Consider the following 19,167-nt stretch of genomic DNA (forward strand, 5'->3'; position numbering starts at 1 on the left):
CTTGGAATTGAGCTTAAAGGTGAACTTCCTTTAAGGGATGATTAAAGGGAATTTTAGAATTAGAATTTCTGGGTGGGGATCCTGACCTCCCATAGCGGGCAGGGATGTACACACTGTGTCTTCTATCCCCTTGTATCTGTTTTCCAACATGCTTTCTGTCTTTGTCTTGGAATGAGATTACTTAGTTTTTTTCCTGGCCCTGGTCGGAGTCCTGGCTGGGAGGGAAACAGTCAAATGCATAGTTATTGTTTTGGGAGATGATATTTTTTTCCTTGTAAATCATCTCTCTGTTATGTATTAGTATATTTGTTAATTTTTAATGTATAATGTAAGCATTTGAGTGTGTTCCTCTTTGTTGGATTTTGTTCTTGTGTCCGGATGAGACTTATAGGTGATCTCAAACTAAGTACATTGGTGGTATGCTCTTGGAATCTACATCTGATCCCTATTTGTTCCAGTTCCCCTATGTCTTACTTTCTCTTGGATGCTTCAATTGTAATTCTAGAACTTTTTACTCTCCCATTTTCTTCCTTTTTACTGGCGCTGATATAACCTAAATGTGTTGCAAGCGCCGTAAAACCCTTAAAAACAAAAAAACAAAAAACAGAATTAGAATTTTTTTAGATTTCCTTTTTTTAAAAATATAATAGAGGATAGGGGGCAGGGTGGCTCAGCGGTACGGTCTTTGCTTTGTACCCGAAAGGTACGGAGTTCGATCACCTGCTGCTGCGCTACGTGGACTTGAGCAAGTCATCTCTCCCTAGCTCAATTTGCGGCGCTCAACAGCGGTTGACGCCTGGGTTATTCCAGTCTCTCCTTGGAATAGACTCTAAAGGCAAATTCTCACTTATTGGACGATTAAAGGGATCTTTAGAATTATAATTATTTTTAGATTAAAATTATTTTTTTTTATAATAGAGGATACAAATGTGTGAAAAATGAAGACAAGACTTTTTTATGTTGTCACCTGTGTTGATATTTATTGCTGCTTTGTTAGAGAAGAAAAAAAAAACAGCACAAAATAACACAATCCAGCCTTCATCACATTGATTCAATAAATAAGATATTTTAAATGATAAAATATTTAAATAATCTAATAATCTTTAAAATATTAAAAAAAAAAAAAACAAAGAAAGCGATGATGAAAATATCATATCACTGGTCATTATTAACTTTAAAATTCCTTTCTGACATCTGGTTCTCCCTGACATAATAAAAAAATCAAAACAAAAAAAACTTGAGTTTTTATATAGCGCAATATCCACTAAACTTGCTCAAAGCACTTTATAAAGGGTCCCTGATCAACAGCAACAAGCAACATGTAGAACAAGACATGTCGCCTGTAAGGCGATATTACAATTTTTCCCCGACTTATACAACGCTGTTAATGGACAGGTACTCATTTTACACCTCAGTACAGTGAGATAATGTGAGAAATGAGCCTTTTTCAAGGACTCAACTATGTGCCGAGCTAGGGAACCTTCCGATCCGAAAGTGAGTGTCATACCATAAGACCACATAGCCGCATATAATACCTTTTTTAGGTATTGGGTCACCACACACATATATATATATATATATATATATATATATATATATATATATATATATATATATATATAAATATATATATATATATATATATTATATTATATATATATATATATATATATATATATATATATATATATATATATATATATATATATATATATATATATATATATATATATATAATGAAATGTTAGTTTTCCAAACAGTTTTTAAAAAAATAATTATAGTATTCATTCTCCACTTTTTAAAAATGTTTTGATTTTAATCAACCCTCCCTTATTTTTGGACATTTTATATTATTATTATATCAATGGCCCATGGTACTTACTGTGTCTTCTTCCCCCTTACATCTGTTTTCCAATTTGCTTTCTGTCTTTGTCTTGGAATGAGATTACTTGGTTTTGCCCTAGGCCTGGCCGTAGAGCTGGGCTGGGAGGGAAACGGTCAAATGCATAGTTATTGTTTTGGGAGATGATATTTTTTTCCCTTGTAAATCATCTCTCTGTTATGTATTGTTATTTTGAATGTATAATGTGTAAGCATTTGAGTGTATTCCTCTTAGTGGGATCTTATGCTGGTTATGGGTGAGGTGAGACTTTTAGGTGATCTCAAACTAAGTACACTGATGATGTGCTCTTGGAATCTACACCTATTCCCTATTTGAACCAATTCCCCTTTGTCTTACTCTTTCCTCAAGTCCTTTTAATTGTACATCTAAAATCTATTTACTATTCAATTTTCTTCTTTTTACTGGCGCTGATATGACCTAAATGTGTTGCAAGCGCAAAGTCGTTGTTTGTTTTGTTTTTAAGGATTTTATGACTTGGTATTGAACTCGATGCCTAGTGTGAATTAAATTTTAAAATGATCAGGCAAAGACAATTTTAAGAGGAATGACGGGGCAGGAGGACGAATGCGAATGAGAAGGGTTTAGAAACGAGACCTCTTATTCTTATTGTAGAGGTTGATGAAAGAGGTTAGATCAACGGTCCATCGATATTGTACAATTTGGTTGTCAAATAAATAGATTAAATGGTAAATTAGATTATAATTTGCACTTTATGTCATTTGATTTGCACCTGAAATTGATTTGGTTCAATGTCTGATTTGAATAAATAATTTTATTTTATCCATTTTTATCCTTTCTTGTGTTTTTCTTTTTTTTTTTTTTCGTCATCATCATCATCATGAGCCGTGCAGAACTGTGTTGGCACTCAAGGTCAAGGCTATTCAGTCCATTACTTCTTGCATATATTTTGCACCGTGTCTTGTTGTCCCCAGCCATTCTGTCACTCACTCTCTATGTCCATCATCTTTTGTCCCTCCCTGCCCAGCAAGTTCTGGCCAGGACCTCTTTTTTCCATCTAACCTTTCCTTTAGTTCTCAAGTTTTCCATCCCTTTTCGTTTTCATAATACATGTATGTTGTGTTCTTACTTTTTCTTGTGTGCAATTGTAAATCTAGAATTTTGTTACTATCCCATTTTCTTCCTTTTTACTGGCACTGAAATTACCTCAATGTGTCGCAAGCGTCGTAAAACCCTTAATACCAAAACAAAAAACAACAGGTCGCAAGCATGGTATTATACCAAGAGAATCACTAGAAGCTCTCTGGAATAAAGAAACAGTTTATCATCACTGACATAACATAATATCCAATAATGACTAAAATCCAACAGTTATCATCATATTCCTCAACTTCGGTCACAAAGGGCTTTCGTCTACGTGTATGTATATGGAAGTAAGTGCAAGTCAGCTTTCTTGAACCTTGACTGATGTTGTCCTTGTAGTTTCACCAAAGAAAATACGAGCTACGTAGGCCTTTTCTTTTTTTTTTTGGTTTCACTTCAAATTTAATTAATTAATATATTTATTCTGGGAGGGGTTCCAGACCTCTCATAGTAGGCAGGGAGGTACTTACTGTGTCTTCTTTTACTTTTCCCCTGTAGCTGTTTCCAATTGCTTTCTGTTTTTGACTTTGAATGAGAATGAGATTACTTAGTTTTGCCCTGACCCTAGCTGGAGTACTTGGCTGGGAGGGAAACAGTCGAATGTAGAGTCATAGTTTTGGGAGATGATAATGATATTATTTTTCCTTTTGAACCATCACTCTGTTATGTACTGTTATTATTATTATTTTTTTAACATATGATTTGTAAAAATTTGAGTGTGTTCCTCTTAGTGGGACCTTGTGCTGGTGCCTGGGTGAAACTTTTAGGTGATCTCAAAATAAGTACACTGATAATGTGCTCATGGAATATACATCTGTTCCCTATTTGAGCCATTGCCTCTATGTCTTACTTTTTCTTCAAATCCTTTTAATTATACATCTAAAACTAAAATGTTTTTACTATCCAATTTTCTTCCTATTTACTGGCGCTGATATGACCTAAATGTGTTGCAAGCTCAGTAAAACCCTTAAAAACAAACAAACAATTTTTTATTTACCTATTACATTCACCGCCGACTCGGTGATGTCGAGAGGATAGGCTTCTATAGACGGAACGAAGTTGATGTCACTTAGTTATTTGTTATTAGTTTTATACGGACTATTGGCTGATTAGTGCTCACCAAACTCTATCAATCAGACAATAATCGTTCAAGGTACACATAATTTTGTGTGATAATGATAACTTTTATATCGCTAGCTAATGTGAGTAGTTCACCTAAACGCATAGCATCAATTCAAATGAGATTTTCTTTTTTATTTTCTTGTCATCATTTCTCGTAATTTATTTTGAAATAACGAGTGTGTCTCTTTTAAAAAAAAACAAACCACACAATACATACGTTTTTTTTGGGGGGGGGGGGGTTTTTTAGTGTTTTGCATAGAATTAAACGAATGAGAATACGTGCGAAGCCTAAAAAGTGTCCACCAATGAAAGCATTCAGCTCCATTTTATTGTTGGCTGAGAATGTAGGCATTACTATTCATTCGGTCTCTATGTCAACATAACGACACAAGAAAAACAACAAACAATATCAAAATCCACAATAAAATGTTTCAGAACTGTTACGTATATTTATGGCACAATGAAGCTGTCAAAAAATGAAGTTAGAGAATGTGTGTAATCATGTATTATAATAACCTGTAATGTGTTTTCCAACCACCACATCATCTACTACTACAACCACCACCACAATATCATCACTAAAACTACTACTACAACCACCAGCCCCACATCATTATCACTACCACTACTACTACACCACCACCAGCACATCATCATCACTACCACTACTACTACAATCACCACAACCACATCGTCATCACTACCACTGCTACTGCAACCACCACCACCATATCATCATCATTACCACTGCTACCACAACCACCACCACTACTACTACTACAACCACCACCACATCATCACTACCTCAACTACTACAACGACCACCACAATAGCATCACTACCACTACTACCACAACCACCAGCACCACATCATTATCACTACCACTACTGCACCACCACCAGCACATAATCATCACTACCACTACTACTACAACCACCACAACCACATCGTCATCACGACCACTACTACTACAACCACCACCATATCATTACCATTACCACTACTACTACAACCACCACTACCACCATATCATTACCATTACCACTACTACTACAACCACCACAACCACATCGTCATCACTACCACTACTACTGCAACCACCACTACCACCATATCATCACCATTACAACTACTACTACAACCACCACAACCACATCATCATCACTACCACTACTACTACAACCACCACCACATCATCATCACTATCACTACTACTACAACTACAACCACCACCACATTATCATCACTACCACTACTACTACTGCAACCACCACCCCCATATCATCATCATTGAAATATTTTTTTTTTTAAATTGAGCTTTATATAGTGCAATATCTACTAACTGTGCTCAAAGCGCTTTACAAGGGGTCCCTGGTCAACATTTAACATGTAGGACGGGACATGACGCCTGTTAGGCGATATTACAGTTTTTCAGACAAAGACAACTCTGTTAACGGCCAGGTACTCAATTTACACCTGAGTACGGTGAGAGAATGTGAGTAAAGAGCCTTTTCCAAGGACTCAACTATGCGCTGAGCGCGAGGCTCGAACCCAGGACCTTCCGATCCGAAAGCGAGTGTCATACTACTAGACCACATAGCCACATCATTACCACTACTACTACAAACACCACCACCACATCATCATCACGACCACTACTACTACAACCACCACCACCACCATATCATTACCATTACCACTACTACTACAACTACAACCACCACCACATCATCATCACTACCACTACTACAACTACAATCATCACCACCACCACATCATCATCACTATTACTACTACAACTACAACCACCACCAACACCACATCACCTCACTAACACCAGTACTATAATCACTATCATTAGGTTTTGGAGCTTTACTTCATTTGAAATAAGGAAACTTCGGAATTGTATTTGGCATTGTGTTTATATATCATAATATAATTCTAATCAGTTATCTATTTAGAACTAGATACTATACAATATGTATGCCAAATACCACCCTAATTCCCCTTTCTTGTGTGCGGGAATTCCTCTTTCGGCATTGAAATTGAGTGTGAGAGAGTCATCACTACACACATAAACAACAGAAACAATTTAAAAGCATGACTATGACACGCAACCACTCACACACGAGGCTATACTATTCATCCCTTTCTCTATATAGAACAGGACAAGACAAACAATAGCTTGACTCTCGCTACACTTCGCATTGATGTTTGTCGTCTCACGAGTTCAACTCTCGGTCGACCTGTCAATATTCCTTTTTGCCTCGGACGTAATCATTTATAGAATGTTGTGTGGTTTTGACCGTGAAGAAAACCTTAAGAAGTCACATTTATATCATTTTAGAGACATCGTTTTGAATAATTTTGAGTTAAACGAGCGATCAGGAAGTTATTTTCTTAGATTTCATGAACGGCCGATCAGCGCTTGTTTACTATAGTAACGCGATTCCCAGCCAACGTCTCAATGGCGGATATTTTTCTCATCGAGGCCGCTGGTTGGTTAATTCCTTGGTATTTTGTTAAAAATGACGAAATTAGCGAAATATGCAATCTACGATGATCTATTCTCAAGGGAAAGTACTCTCAAATTTTTGCATCTTGTGATTGACTTTGGATATTTTTGGACATCAACAAACATTGAGGTGAACGATGTCCACTTCAAGTGAAAAATCAATTGGTAATGACAACAGGGATGCAATCACAAGAGGGCTTGTAGATCTACTGAAACCTGCAGTTGACGAAATTGATGACAGAGTTAAAACCGTTAGGTAAGTAATCTGGTTCTAGAGTTTTCATCAACGAATCGTGTTCCTGCCAACTGACTGTCAATTCAATTCGTCAAGTAAACAGCTGCCTCTATACTCTATTCTCATCCTGAGTGAGAAAACAGAAAAACAGTCGACTCTCATCCTGGGTGGGAATAGAAAAACATTCGACCTCTCATCCTGGGTGAAAATAGAGGTAGTGGCACCTTCTCGCCATTCTCATCCTGTATTTTCCAACAAGTAGGGTAGCCTAGCCGCCGCCCCTTCTCGCTATTCTCACCCCTGTACCCCCCCCCCCTCCCCTTCCATATCTGTTATCCGACATGCTGTCTGTCTTTGTCTTGGGATGAGATTACTTAATTTTTCCTGGCCCTGGCCGGATATCCTAGCTGGAAGGGAAACAGTCAAATATATATCTTAGAGTTTTGGGAGACATTGTTGTTTGTCTTGTAAATAATCTCTCTGTTATGCACTGAGTGCACTGCATTATGTTTTCTTTACATATTATATATAATTTGTATACATTTGAGTGCATTCCTCTTATTGGGGACTTGTGCTTGTATCTAACTGAGACTTTTAGCTGATCTCAATCTCAGACTAAGTACTTTGAAAGTGTGCTCTTGGAATCTACATCTGTTTCATATTTTAACCCTTTGTTTTACCTTTTTCTTAGGTGCTTTAAAAAATTGTAATTCTAGATCTTTTTACTATATCCCATTTTCTTCCTTTTTACTAGCGCTTCCTTAATGTGTTGCAAGTGCGGTAAAAACACTTAAAAACAAAACAAAACATCAAAATGCTGCTAACCCTAATAGAAGAAAAGAAACAACAACCCAAAACTCTAGGACCTGTCCAAAAACGCTGACAGGAACTGTAATAGAAAAAAAAAAGCAACTAGGACCTGTCTCAAAACGCTGCTAATCCTTTTAGAAAAAGACACACTAGGACCTGTCTCACAATGACGCAGAAAAAGACTCTAGGACCTGTCTCAAGACATGACTAATTCTTATAGAAAAAGACACACTAGGACCTGTCTCACAATGATTCAGAAAAAGACTCTAGGACCTGTCTCAAACGCTGCTAACCCTTTTAGAAAAAGACACACTAGGACCTGTCTCACAATGATGCAGAAAAAGACTCTAGGACCTGTCTCAAGACATGACTAACTCTTATAGAAAAAGACACACTAGGACCTGTCTCACAATGACGCAGAAAAAGACTCTAGGACCTGTCTCAAAACGCTGCTAACCCTTTTAGAAAAAGACACACTAGGACCTGTCTCACAATGATGCAGAAAAAGACTCTAGGACCTGTCTCAAGACATGACTAACTCTTATAGAAAAAGACACACTAGGACCTGTCTCACAATGACACAGAAAAAGACTCAAGGACCTGTCTCAAGACATGACTAACTGTTATAGAAAAAGACACACTAGGACCTGTCTCACAATGACGCAGAAAAAGACTCTAGGACCTGTCTCAAGACATGACTAACTCTTATAGAAAAAGACACACTAGGACCTGTCTCACAATGACGCAGAAAAAGACTCTAGGACCTGTCTCAAGACATGACTAACTCTTATAGAAAAAGACACACTAGGACCTGTCTCACAATGACGCAGAAAAAGACTCTAGGACCTGTCTCAAAACGCTGCTAACCCTTTTAGAAAAAGACACACTTGGACCTGTCTCACAATGACACAGAAAAAGACTCTAGGACCTGTCTCAAGACATGACTAACTCTTATAGAAAAAGACACACTAGGACCTGTCTCACAATGATTCAGAAAAAGACTCTAGGACCTGTCTCAAAACGCTGCTAACCCTTTTAGAAAAAGACACACGAGGACCTGTCTCACAATGACACAGAAAAAGACTCTAGGACCTGTCTCAAGACATGACTAACTCTTATAGAAAAAGACACACTAGGACCTGTCTCATAATGATGCAGAAAAAGACTCTAGGACCTGTCTCAAAACGCTGCTAACCCTTTTAGAAAAAGACACACTAGGACCTGTCTCACAATGACACAGAAAAAGACTCTAGGACCTGTCTCAAGACATGACTAACTCTTATAGAAAAAGACACACTAGGACCTGTCTCACAATGATTCAGAAAAAGACTCTAGGACCTGTCTCAAAACGCTGCTAACCCTTTTAGAAAAAGACACACTAGGACCTGTCTCACAATGACGCAGAAAAAGACTCTAGGACCTGTCTCAAGACATGACTAACTCTTATAGAAAAAGACACACTAGGACCTGTCTCACAATGATTCAGAAAAAGACTCTAGGACCTGTCTCAAAACGCTGCTAACCCTTTTAGAAAAAGACACACTAGGACCTGTCTCACAATGACGCAGAAAAAGACTCTAGGACCTGTCTCAAGACATGACTAACTCTTATAGAAAAAGACACACTAGGACCTGTCTCACAATGATTCAGAAAAAGACTCTAGGACCTGTCTCAAGACATGACTAACTCTTATAGAAAAAGACACACTACAGGTACTAGGACCTGTCTCACAATGACGCAGAAAAAGACTCTAGGACCTGTCTCAAGACATGACTAACTCTTATAGAAAAAGACACACTAGGACCTGTCTCACAATGATTCAGAAAAAGACTCTAGGACCTGTCTCAAAACGCTGCTAACCCTTTTAGAAAAAGACACACTAGGACCTGTCTCACAATGGCGCAGAAAAAGACTCTAGGACCTGTCTCAAGACATGACTAACTCTTATAGAAAAAGACACACTACAGGTACTAGGACCTGTCTCAAAACACTGATAACACTTATAGAAAAAAAAAACCAACAAAGGAGTAGTTAGAAAAAAAGCTCTTTTCTCTTCGACAGGGCTGAGAATCTTCTGCCTAAAGACGGATTTCCGCCTTATTGGTGGTTTATCTCCGCCCATCACTATCACAATTCCGCCTTTTTTAATTCTTTTTTTTTTTAATGAATAAAAAGACTGACTACAACCACTATGAGTCGAGCGAGGCTCGAACCCAGGACCGATCCGAAAGCGAGTGTCATACCACTAGACCGCATAGCCGCACAGATGATCGTAACAATAGTTATAATAAGTAATTTTTAAAAAAATAAATAAATAAATATCGAAACAAAGGGAATTCCACCAAAAATAATAATTTTCTGTGATATTACCATGCGGATTGTTTGGAAGGGCTCTCGATAAAAATGATTAAATCTGGAAGTGTTTTCATTTTTTAAATAAGGGAAACATCCATACAATACTTCATGGAGATTTTAACCCACTCAACCATAACACCGACTATATCCGTTGTTTACCCGGGTTACTTTTACCCCATGCCTATTTATTACATTTTTACATTATAGGCTATTATCAAAATATTAATGTTTTTAGTTTTTAAATGTTAATGATAGTTGAATAAAAATATCTATGCACATGCTCATTTTTAATCCTTTTTTATTTTTCAATTTTGAAAAGTAGCAAAAATCTCTTGGATTGAGAGAGTTAACACAATGTTATGTAACTTATGGTTGGAAAATTGTAGCCACTTTAAGATCTTAGCAATACTCTCATTTTGACATTTGAAATTGTTTTATAAATTTATGTTAAAATTTATATACCTATATCTATTCATCCTTGAATTTCACGGTTGTAGATCCATTCTCCTTATGGATGAATAAAATTTATTTATTTATTTATTTATTTATTTATTTATTTATTTATTCATTTATTTATTTATTTATTTATTTATTTTTTAATTATTTATTTATTTATGTTTTAAAAACAGGCAGGTCTGGATTTGTCTCAAAAGCCATTTATATTGTATTTTTTATTTGTTTGTTTGATCATTCATTACAGAGAGAGTCAGGTGGAGCTCAGACAGCAGATAGACAGTCTGTGTGAAGGTAAGAATTGAGCTATCCCTATCTTGTTAGTAGTAGTAGAAGTAGTAGCGTATGGCTACACCTCCAAATTCATTTCGTCAACCCAGCTTCAAAAGTCTTCCTCCGCCCTTAGGACTGTTTCATAGCCACCTTCAAGTTTAGTTACTGGACTGTGGAGGACGATGTGACCGCTGGTCTCTGGAGCTGCCTGACATTTCCGGCAGGCATCATTGTTCCCAAGTTTCCATCTGCACATATTTGATGCAGTTCTGCCAAGCTGAAGTCTGCCATTTTTGTTAGGTGTTGAAAATTAGTGTACAGGCAGCATGACATAGTGGCATGGTTATTATTATTATTATTGTTTTGTTTTAATTCTATTTTTTTTTTTTTATTTTGTCGTACCCAGAATGTTTCGAGTTTGATCTTCTGCTGTGCTGTGTAGCCTTGAGCAAGTCATCTTGCCTTAGCTCATTTTGCAACAATGTGAATGTGGCCTTTTGCTGACATCTGGGTTATGGCCAGTTATTCCTCTGACTAGACCCTTAAGATTATTTTTAAAAATTTAATTTAATTTTTTTTTTTTTTTGACTAAGGACTGGTGTTTTGTAGATTGATCAATACAGCAAGTCTAATGTTTATTTTAGGTAAATTGCATTGAAATGATGACTTGGACTATGAGGATTAGTATTTGATTCAATCTTGTTGTTTTTAAAAAGTGTGTTTCAATTATTTTGCTTTCCTTTTCCAGATTTAAAGAAAATAGCAGAGAGTGACCCAGTGCCAATGGAGTTGGAGCCTTATGTCAAAAAGTTGAATAACTCGCGGCGACGCATCATGTTAGTCAGCAGCATTTTACAAAATGTACAGGTGGGTGATAAATCCTTACTCTATAACAAGTGGTGTCTTTCTTGTCACCTTCTAAAAGGATTGAAAGGGGGGGAGGGGGGGGGGGGAAGGAGGGGATAGAGAGTCATGAGTGTTTATCATGACTGTAATATAAGAGAAATGACAATTTACATGGCTTTACCTTCCATAATGATCACTCTGAACATGATCGAGTAGCCATCATTGAAAAAAAACAAAACAAAAAAACCAAAAGAGTTGCTTACTTACTTTCCAGCGTCATCGTCATTGACATTGGCTGCCCGCACTCTGTGATGACAAATGTCTGCCCATTCTTCATGTGCAGGTTTTTTGGCAAATGAGTATGTCGGTGGTTGCCATTGCCTTCCAAAACAAAGAATAATAACTTTAAAAAACATGTAAATTTTTAAGAAAAGGAAAAGGCAAAAGTTTAGAGTTTTTAAAATGTCATAGATGTTGATGTTTCGAGGTATATCATTTCACAACCTAACTAAAGTATGGTCTTGTCCATTAAAAAATTATTTTTTTTTAATTTGGAGGGGGGGGGGTGGCACTTTGAAGCATGGTTTTTTAGTTTTGCTTGTTTCACTTTAAATAACAATGTGAAATTGAATGTAAGGTTCAATTTAATATACGACAGGATGAATGAAATACTACAGACAAATGAGATAATGTGGTAGTGGCATTGTTAGGATGAATCTTAACATCTTAACAACGCCACTACCACATTATCTGATTCGCCTGTAGTGTTTTATTCATCCTGTTTTGTTGATAAAGGGGAAACCTGAAACATTCACTTTATCTATTTTCATATATTAAATTGAACCTTACATTCAATTTCACATTGTTATTTATTAATTCAAGCTTCGAGCACCAACATTTACATTACCTTGTTTGACTTTGAAAACGTGACTTGCTTTCAATCATTGTGATATTATTTCCATCATTTCAGGATCGTCTTAACAAACTCCACACTAACATTTCCAAAGAGACGGCAAGAAGGAAAACCATGTTAGACCCTTCCTCACCACATCGTCAGAAATAGTATAGAAACACGCTTTTTCAAAGAACTGGTTGCGTGTTTGGTGTCTGATAGATATTACCATCATAACAAATATGGATCGATTTTTATGGAGTCTTTAATCTTTCAAATATCCTAAGAGATCAGTGGTCATTTTTGATATGTGCAATTATCACTCTCATAATAATGAATGAGTAAAAGATAAATTTAACTTTGTTCTCTTTTTTTTTTCAGTTTTTGTTATAATTTTTAAAGAAAATTTTCACACTTTTAGATTACTATTTCATTCAAAATTTCATATTTTAATGCACCCATTTCATTATTTTTCACACTCAACATATCATTCATTAAAAATAATTGGAGATAATAAACATGAGGGACAACGAATCACTGACGCCTACCTAATTAAAAGCCATGAAAACCAGAGGAAATATGAAGGGGAGATTGCATACCCATTTTCAAATACATAAAGCAGTCTTGTTATGTTGTGGTTATCAGATAAATTTGATAACTCTTTGGGACCCAGGTTCGATTTTTCTTTGACCCGAGATGACTGAAGTCTTAGCCACAGTTTTGTCATTACTTGTTTTGAGGAAATGTTCAAATAAAGAGAAGTTGAAACCATATAGTCAATGGGAGAGATTGTGATTTATAAGAAATTTGATTGAGCTTAACACGAAGGGATTCGACTGTTTTAATAGCAATGTGTACTGAACACTAAAATGAGGTGTGAATGAGTACATGCCTTCAGGCAATGACGGATATTGTAAAAGTGTTATTACCACCAAAAATAAACAAAAAAGATGCCTAACAGGCGACTGGTACTGTATGAAATTGAAATATTGTTCCATATGGCCTGCTGGGGGAATAAATGAAACATTCTGCAGGATATTAAGTATGGTAAATCCATTGAAATGCGCTTTATAAATGTTCTTGTATTTATTTATTTAGAGGGGATGGTCCTCAAAAAACCATTTACTGTTTTTCCTTGCCAATGTTTTTTGTTTATTTATTTAATTTTATTTGAAATCAAAAACTCAAGTCATAGCAAAAAATATCAGATATTGACTCAGTATTTAGACGATCTTATCGATCAGTGACCTTTTATGAACTGTAGTCAAGGTGTCTAACAGGTGACTTGCACTGTGTGTAAAAAAGTAGATCTATTCCCATGTAACCTAACAAGGAAGTAAATGTAGCACATTGCGGTGTTCATTGTGCATAACGCAAACCATAAAGATGCACTATACCATTCATTGGGGCAACGTGACTCGGCATTCTGTCTTTGCTTTGTACCTGAAAGGTACCATGTTGGAATAACCGCTGCGCTGTATGGCCTTTAGTAAGTCACCTCGCCCTAAGCTCAGTTCGTAGTGCTGCAATTCGACTGATGCTTGAGTTATACAAGTCTTCCCTTGGAATAGAACCCTACAAATTTCCCCTATGGGATGAAAAAAGGGAATTTTATTTTTTATTTTATTGCGTATATTTTTTTTGAAAAATGTTTTGTTATATGTTGCTAATATTATTTTATTTTTTAAAGTCAGGCCTATTTGTCCTGCGGAGATTCATAAATTATGTTTATGGGCCATGTTGAGACGTTGTTGAATGTACTTATGTAATGTCACTGTCAACCTAGACAAAGATCACAAGGTGATCAGAATTAGTTCCTGCCTATAATAATATTATCACTGGGATCAGGTGGTGGTACTGTGTGACTTGGGAGACCTAGGCTTTGCCCATACTTTAGGCTTTATTATATTTTTTTTTCTTTGGGTAAGATCTTTATTTCCTCCTCCCCACACCCCCAATTTATGACCCACTGTCTCAAATGGTGTCACAGTGGAATCCGCGTAAAGTCAACTTCTCTTGTTGGTCCCAAATTTACTGTTACATTTATTTTAGTGCGTTCCATTGATAATGGTTAAAGTCAACCAATCTTTCTGGTCTGTCAGTATTGGGTTTATCAGGATTCCACTGTATGTCAAGAGTGAAATGGACGTCAAATTGTGATAGTATAATCAGTGCTGATGGTTTTCCTCACAAAACTTTCAAAAATGGACATCTGTGTTTTTTTTCCCCTGTACTATTCGTATAGTTTAAAAAAGTGTAAAAACATAACACTTCAAAATTTCTGATCATTTATAGGGGGAAAGTTAAGACCCTTGACATCAGTGAAAGGGGGCAATAGCAAAAAGTGGACATCTGTGGTTTTTCCTCTGAACTCTTTGAATACTGATTCTATTCTTCTCAAAGACACGAAATTAACCCAAGTTTCATATACTTGACCATAAATTCTATTTTCAGCATCTCCAAGATCTCTCTGACATGCTAAATGGGTCTCAAATTTCCAATATTTAGTGGATTTTCGCCATTTCAAGTCCTCGCTTATTTTCTTCAGCTTTGGGTCCGGGTCCTCAGTTGTGATCCATAAATCTTTTAAAAGTCATTGTAAACAATCTAGTTGCAAGGGACTTATCCATGTTTATTAGTTCTTTAATAATTTTTCCTTTTTATAGTATGATTTGAATGTTAATAATTCTATATTTTACCAGTATTGTCAATAATATAGGGGCATGTTGCTCCACGTTGTTTATGGTAAAATGTGCGTTCCGATTAAGCCAGGAAATGTTCCTCCATTTTCAAAATTTTGATTTGAGACCTGCTATGCATACTGCATGGGATGGTAGGTCGCATTTGTGACTCATCGTCTCAAAACGGAGTTATGTCGGGATGGATGATACCCTGAAAGGGGAATTTAGAATTAGAGTGATAAGAAATACGAACTTTTGGGTTGTTTACAATGTAACAAATTGGATTTATTCTTTACAATGATAATAGATAGAAATAAACTCCAAGTTTAGTACCTGTGGCTAAAAATAAAATTTCCAGCTCCTAGTTCATCCGAACATAATAATACCGCTTCGAGACAGCAGGTCACATTTGTATTTTTGGACAACTTGGACTGTTGACATGGTACAATTTTTGTTTGATGGCTATTGTGTCTAGAAATACTTTGGTGAGGCTACCTTACTTACAGTACCATTCTACGTAGGAGAGATAAATTCGAGCTGCGACAATTCTCTTTTAGTTTTTGACATCCTGTGTACTTTTTTGTGATGCATTACAATATATGTAAAGTACTAATCAATTATTTTAATTTATTTTCAATTTTTCCCCCTATTTTCTTCTTCTTTAAAAGTATAAAATGTCTATTCTTTATTGTATTGGGTAATAGTGAAAGCTGAGACACAAAAATTAGACGTTCCATTAACCAATAATTTTTAAAAAAGTAATCAAACACAACAAACTAGTCAAATTTGTTTAAGCTTGAGAGTCATCATGGTGAAGGTTTTGTCTTTTTTTTTTTTTTTTTTTACTGTTTTAAATTTTGTGTTTATGTCTTCCAGTGGAATACTCAAGCCTCTCACATCAAACATTCCATCTTGTAAAAAAATTACAGTAAAGCCTTGTCATACCACAATATTTGGGACCAGATAATATTTTTTTTGAGGGATAAAAGTTGGTTCTATATAGCAACGTTTTTTGTTTTGTTGTTTGTTGTTTTTTTTGTTTTGTTTTTTTTTTGGGGGGGGGGGGGGGTTGTCAATGATTTGATACAGTGTTATTTACTGTCTTTTATACCCGCTGACTGATGTGTAATGCAGCATTGAAGGGTCTCCACTTACCTCTGCTACACGTGTCAATCTGCGTGCTGAGGCACCTCAGATCTTGCTTGTTCCACCTTCTGATCTCTTCCTCCACTGTCCTTTTGTCGAAATCTGTGTTTGCCTTTTATTTATTCTACCGGATGTGTTTGCGACTGTATACAAATACGGCAACGAATTCACCGCCTGGATAGACCATCGTAGTATAGAAGTGTGAGACCGCTATAAGCTGCTGCCTTTATTATTGGTCGAGTGACTGGGTACATAGTGGGCAGTGAGGTACATTTTATGTCTTCTATCCCCTTGTATCTGTTTTTAAATTTGCTTTCCTTCTTTGTCTTGGAATGGGATTACTTGGTTTTGTCCTGACCCTGGTCGGAGTTCTTGGCTGGGAGGTAAAACAGTCGAATGTATAGTTATAGTTAATAGTTTTGGGAGATGATATTATTTTCCTTGTAAATCACCTCTGTGTTATGAATTGTATTATTTTTGTTTTACATTTTATTTAAGTGTGTTCCTCTTAGTGGGGACCTGTGCTTGTGTCAGGATGAGACTTTTAGGTGACCTCATACTAAATACATTGATAGTGTGCTCTTGGAATCTACATCTTTTCTCTATTTGAGCTAATTCCCCTTTGTCTTCCTTTTTCTTGGGTACGACTTTTAGTTGTAATTCTAGAACTTTTTACGATCCCATTTTCTTCCTTTTTACTGGCGCTGATATGACCTAAACGTGTTGCAAGTGCCGTAAAACCATTAAAAACAAAACAACATTGGTCAAGTGAGGTCCAGAGTATGACAAAGTTTTACTTCATTTCCTTTTCCATTTTTTAATTCTCTTTATTTCACGTTCAAATTTATTATCGACAAATTTCCAATTCCAAATATTTGAATAGCCATACTTTTTTTTGTTAGTTGAGTATCTATTTGAAGTACGGGAGTGTTTTGTATTGATGATTTTGTTTGGCAACTTATATTTTGATTGGCTGGCAGTTTGCATGATTGATCACTCTACATTTGTCATCATAATCATAATTAATTTTGTCATTATTGCAAGCAAATAAATATTTGTTATATTATTGCCTACTATTATTATTATTATTATTATTATTTATTATATATTATTATTATTATTATTATTATTATTATTATTATTATTATTATTATTATTATTATTATTATTATTATTACTACAACTACTACTACCCGTTGGAGAAAATGGAATATTGAGTCTTTTCCGAGGACTCAACTTTGCTTTGCTTCGCCCACCCATGAAATCAAATCAAGGACCTGGTCAGAGGCTAAGTTTGATACCACAAGGGAAAAAAATGCACACGGCAATGTGTTGATATAATCGACAGTTGAGTCTGCTTAAGGTGAACTCATTGGGGCCAGAAAACAATTATCGCGAAGTTACCGTATCCATTTTCAAGGGAGATAACCTTTCAATTCAAAATGATTAATGGGAGAAAAGTCCAGTAGTCTCCCCTGTCCCTTAATCTGACGTGCGGGACTCGTATTATTATTATGTTTGTATTAATTAATGTTGCATATTTTATGTGTATGATTATGTGTACAAAGTGGATGAGATGCGCTATTTAAATGCTTTACTTCATTGTTAATTTTGAAACTACCCAAATAAATTATTAAAAGAATTGTTGTGTCCCACTATTTGTGACTCACCACCTCCATGTGGGTGAGGTTCCTGACTTCCCATAGTGGGCAGGGAGGCACTTACTGTCTTCTATCCCCCTATATCTGTTTTCCAACTTGCTTACTATCTTTGTCTTGGAATGAGATTACTTTGTTTTGACCTGGCCCCGGCTGAGAGGGAAACGGTCAAATGTAGTTAATTTTTGGAGATGATTTTTTTTTTCCTTGATTTTTTTTATTCCTTGTAAATCGTCTCTCTGTTGTTATGCACTATAATATGTTTTGTTTTATATATGATTTGTAAACATTTGAGTGTATTCCTCTTAATGGGGACCTGTGCTTGTGTCTGGGATGAGACTCTAGAATGCTTTTTGTGTCGCTATGTGGTCTAGTGGTACGACACTCGCTTTCGGATCGGAAGGTCCTGGGTTCGAGCCTCGCCTGGCGCATAGTTGAGTCCCTGGAAAAGACACTTTACTCACATTCTCTCACTGTACTCGGGTGTAAATAAGTACTTGGCCGTCAACAGCATTGTTTCTGTCTGAAAAAAAGTTGTAATATCGCCTAACAGGCGTCATGTCCTATCCTACATGTTAAATGTTGCTGTTGGTCAGGACCCCTGTAAAGCGCGTTGAGCACGTTTGGTGGATATTGCGCTATATAACCTCCTTTTAGCATCTGATTTCGGCATGCCCGGACTCCAGAATGCTACACTCGCTTTCAGATCAGAAGGTCCTGGGTTCGAGCCTCGCTCGGCACGTAGTTAGTCCTTGGAGAAGGCTCTTTACTCACATTCTCTCACCGTACTCAGGTGTAAAATGAGTTACTGGCCGTTAACAGAGTTATCTCTGTCCGAAAAAATTGTAACCTCGCCTAACAGGTGTCATGTGTCCTGTCCTACGTGTTAAATGTTGCTGTTGGCCAGGGATCCCTTGTCAAGCGCTTTGAGCACGTTTAGTGGATATTGCCCTATATAAAACCTCAATTATTTTTTTTTTTTTTAATTTTTCTTATTTTCTTTTTGACTTCTCCAAAGGGTGTGCTAGACTTCAAGTGAATACTGTACCATTGGTGCTAATAAACTAAAAATTAAATTACTACCATAAAGAAAGAAAGAAAAAACGGAGAATTTTGTTGAAAATGTTATTTCATATTGCTGTATACTGTAATGTTGGAGACGACAACACAAGAGTT

General features: G+C 36.2%; 2 protein-coding genes across 2 annotated transcripts in view; one reads left to right on the forward strand and one right to left on the reverse strand.

The window, feature by feature from the left end:
- The window catches only part of LOC144979584 (uncharacterized), a 124,689-nt gene that overhangs the window by 62,034 nt on the left and 43,488 nt on the right, over positions 1 to 19,167 (reverse strand). The window lies entirely within an intron of this gene.
- LOC144979587 (SNARE-associated protein Snapin-like) lies at positions 6,724 to 17,976 on the forward strand. The gene is made up of 4 exons (XM_078926343.1): positions 6,724 to 6,898; positions 10,743 to 10,789; positions 11,517 to 11,635; positions 12,585 to 17,976. The coding sequence occupies exons 1-4, from the start codon at positions 6,780 to 6,782 to the stop codon at positions 12,675 to 12,677; spliced, it is 378 nt and encodes a 125-aa protein (XP_078782469.1). The 5' UTR covers positions 6,724 to 6,779; the 3' UTR covers positions 12,678 to 17,976.

The sequence above is a fragment of the Berghia stephanieae genome, chromosome 9 (genome assembly GCF_034508935.2).
Source record: "Berghia stephanieae isolate SIO BIC M18660-M18661 chromosome 9, UCSD_Bste_1.3, whole genome shotgun sequence".
Classification (NCBI taxonomy): Eukaryota; Metazoa; Mollusca; class Gastropoda; order Nudibranchia; family Aeolidiidae; genus Berghia; species Berghia stephanieae.

Coding starts and splice junctions, on each gene's coding strand:
- LOC144979587 (XM_078926343.1), top strand. CDS start 6,780: ATGTCCACTTCAAGTGAAAAATCAATTGGTAATGACAACAGGGATGCA. Junction 10,790..11,516: donor GATAGACAGTCTGTGTGAAG/GTAAGAATTGAG, acceptor TTCCTTTTCCAG/ATTTAAAGAAAATAGCAGAG. Junction 11,636..12,584: donor GCATTTTACAAAATGTACAG/GTGGGTGATAAA, acceptor CCATCATTTCAG/GATCGTCTTAACAAACTCCA.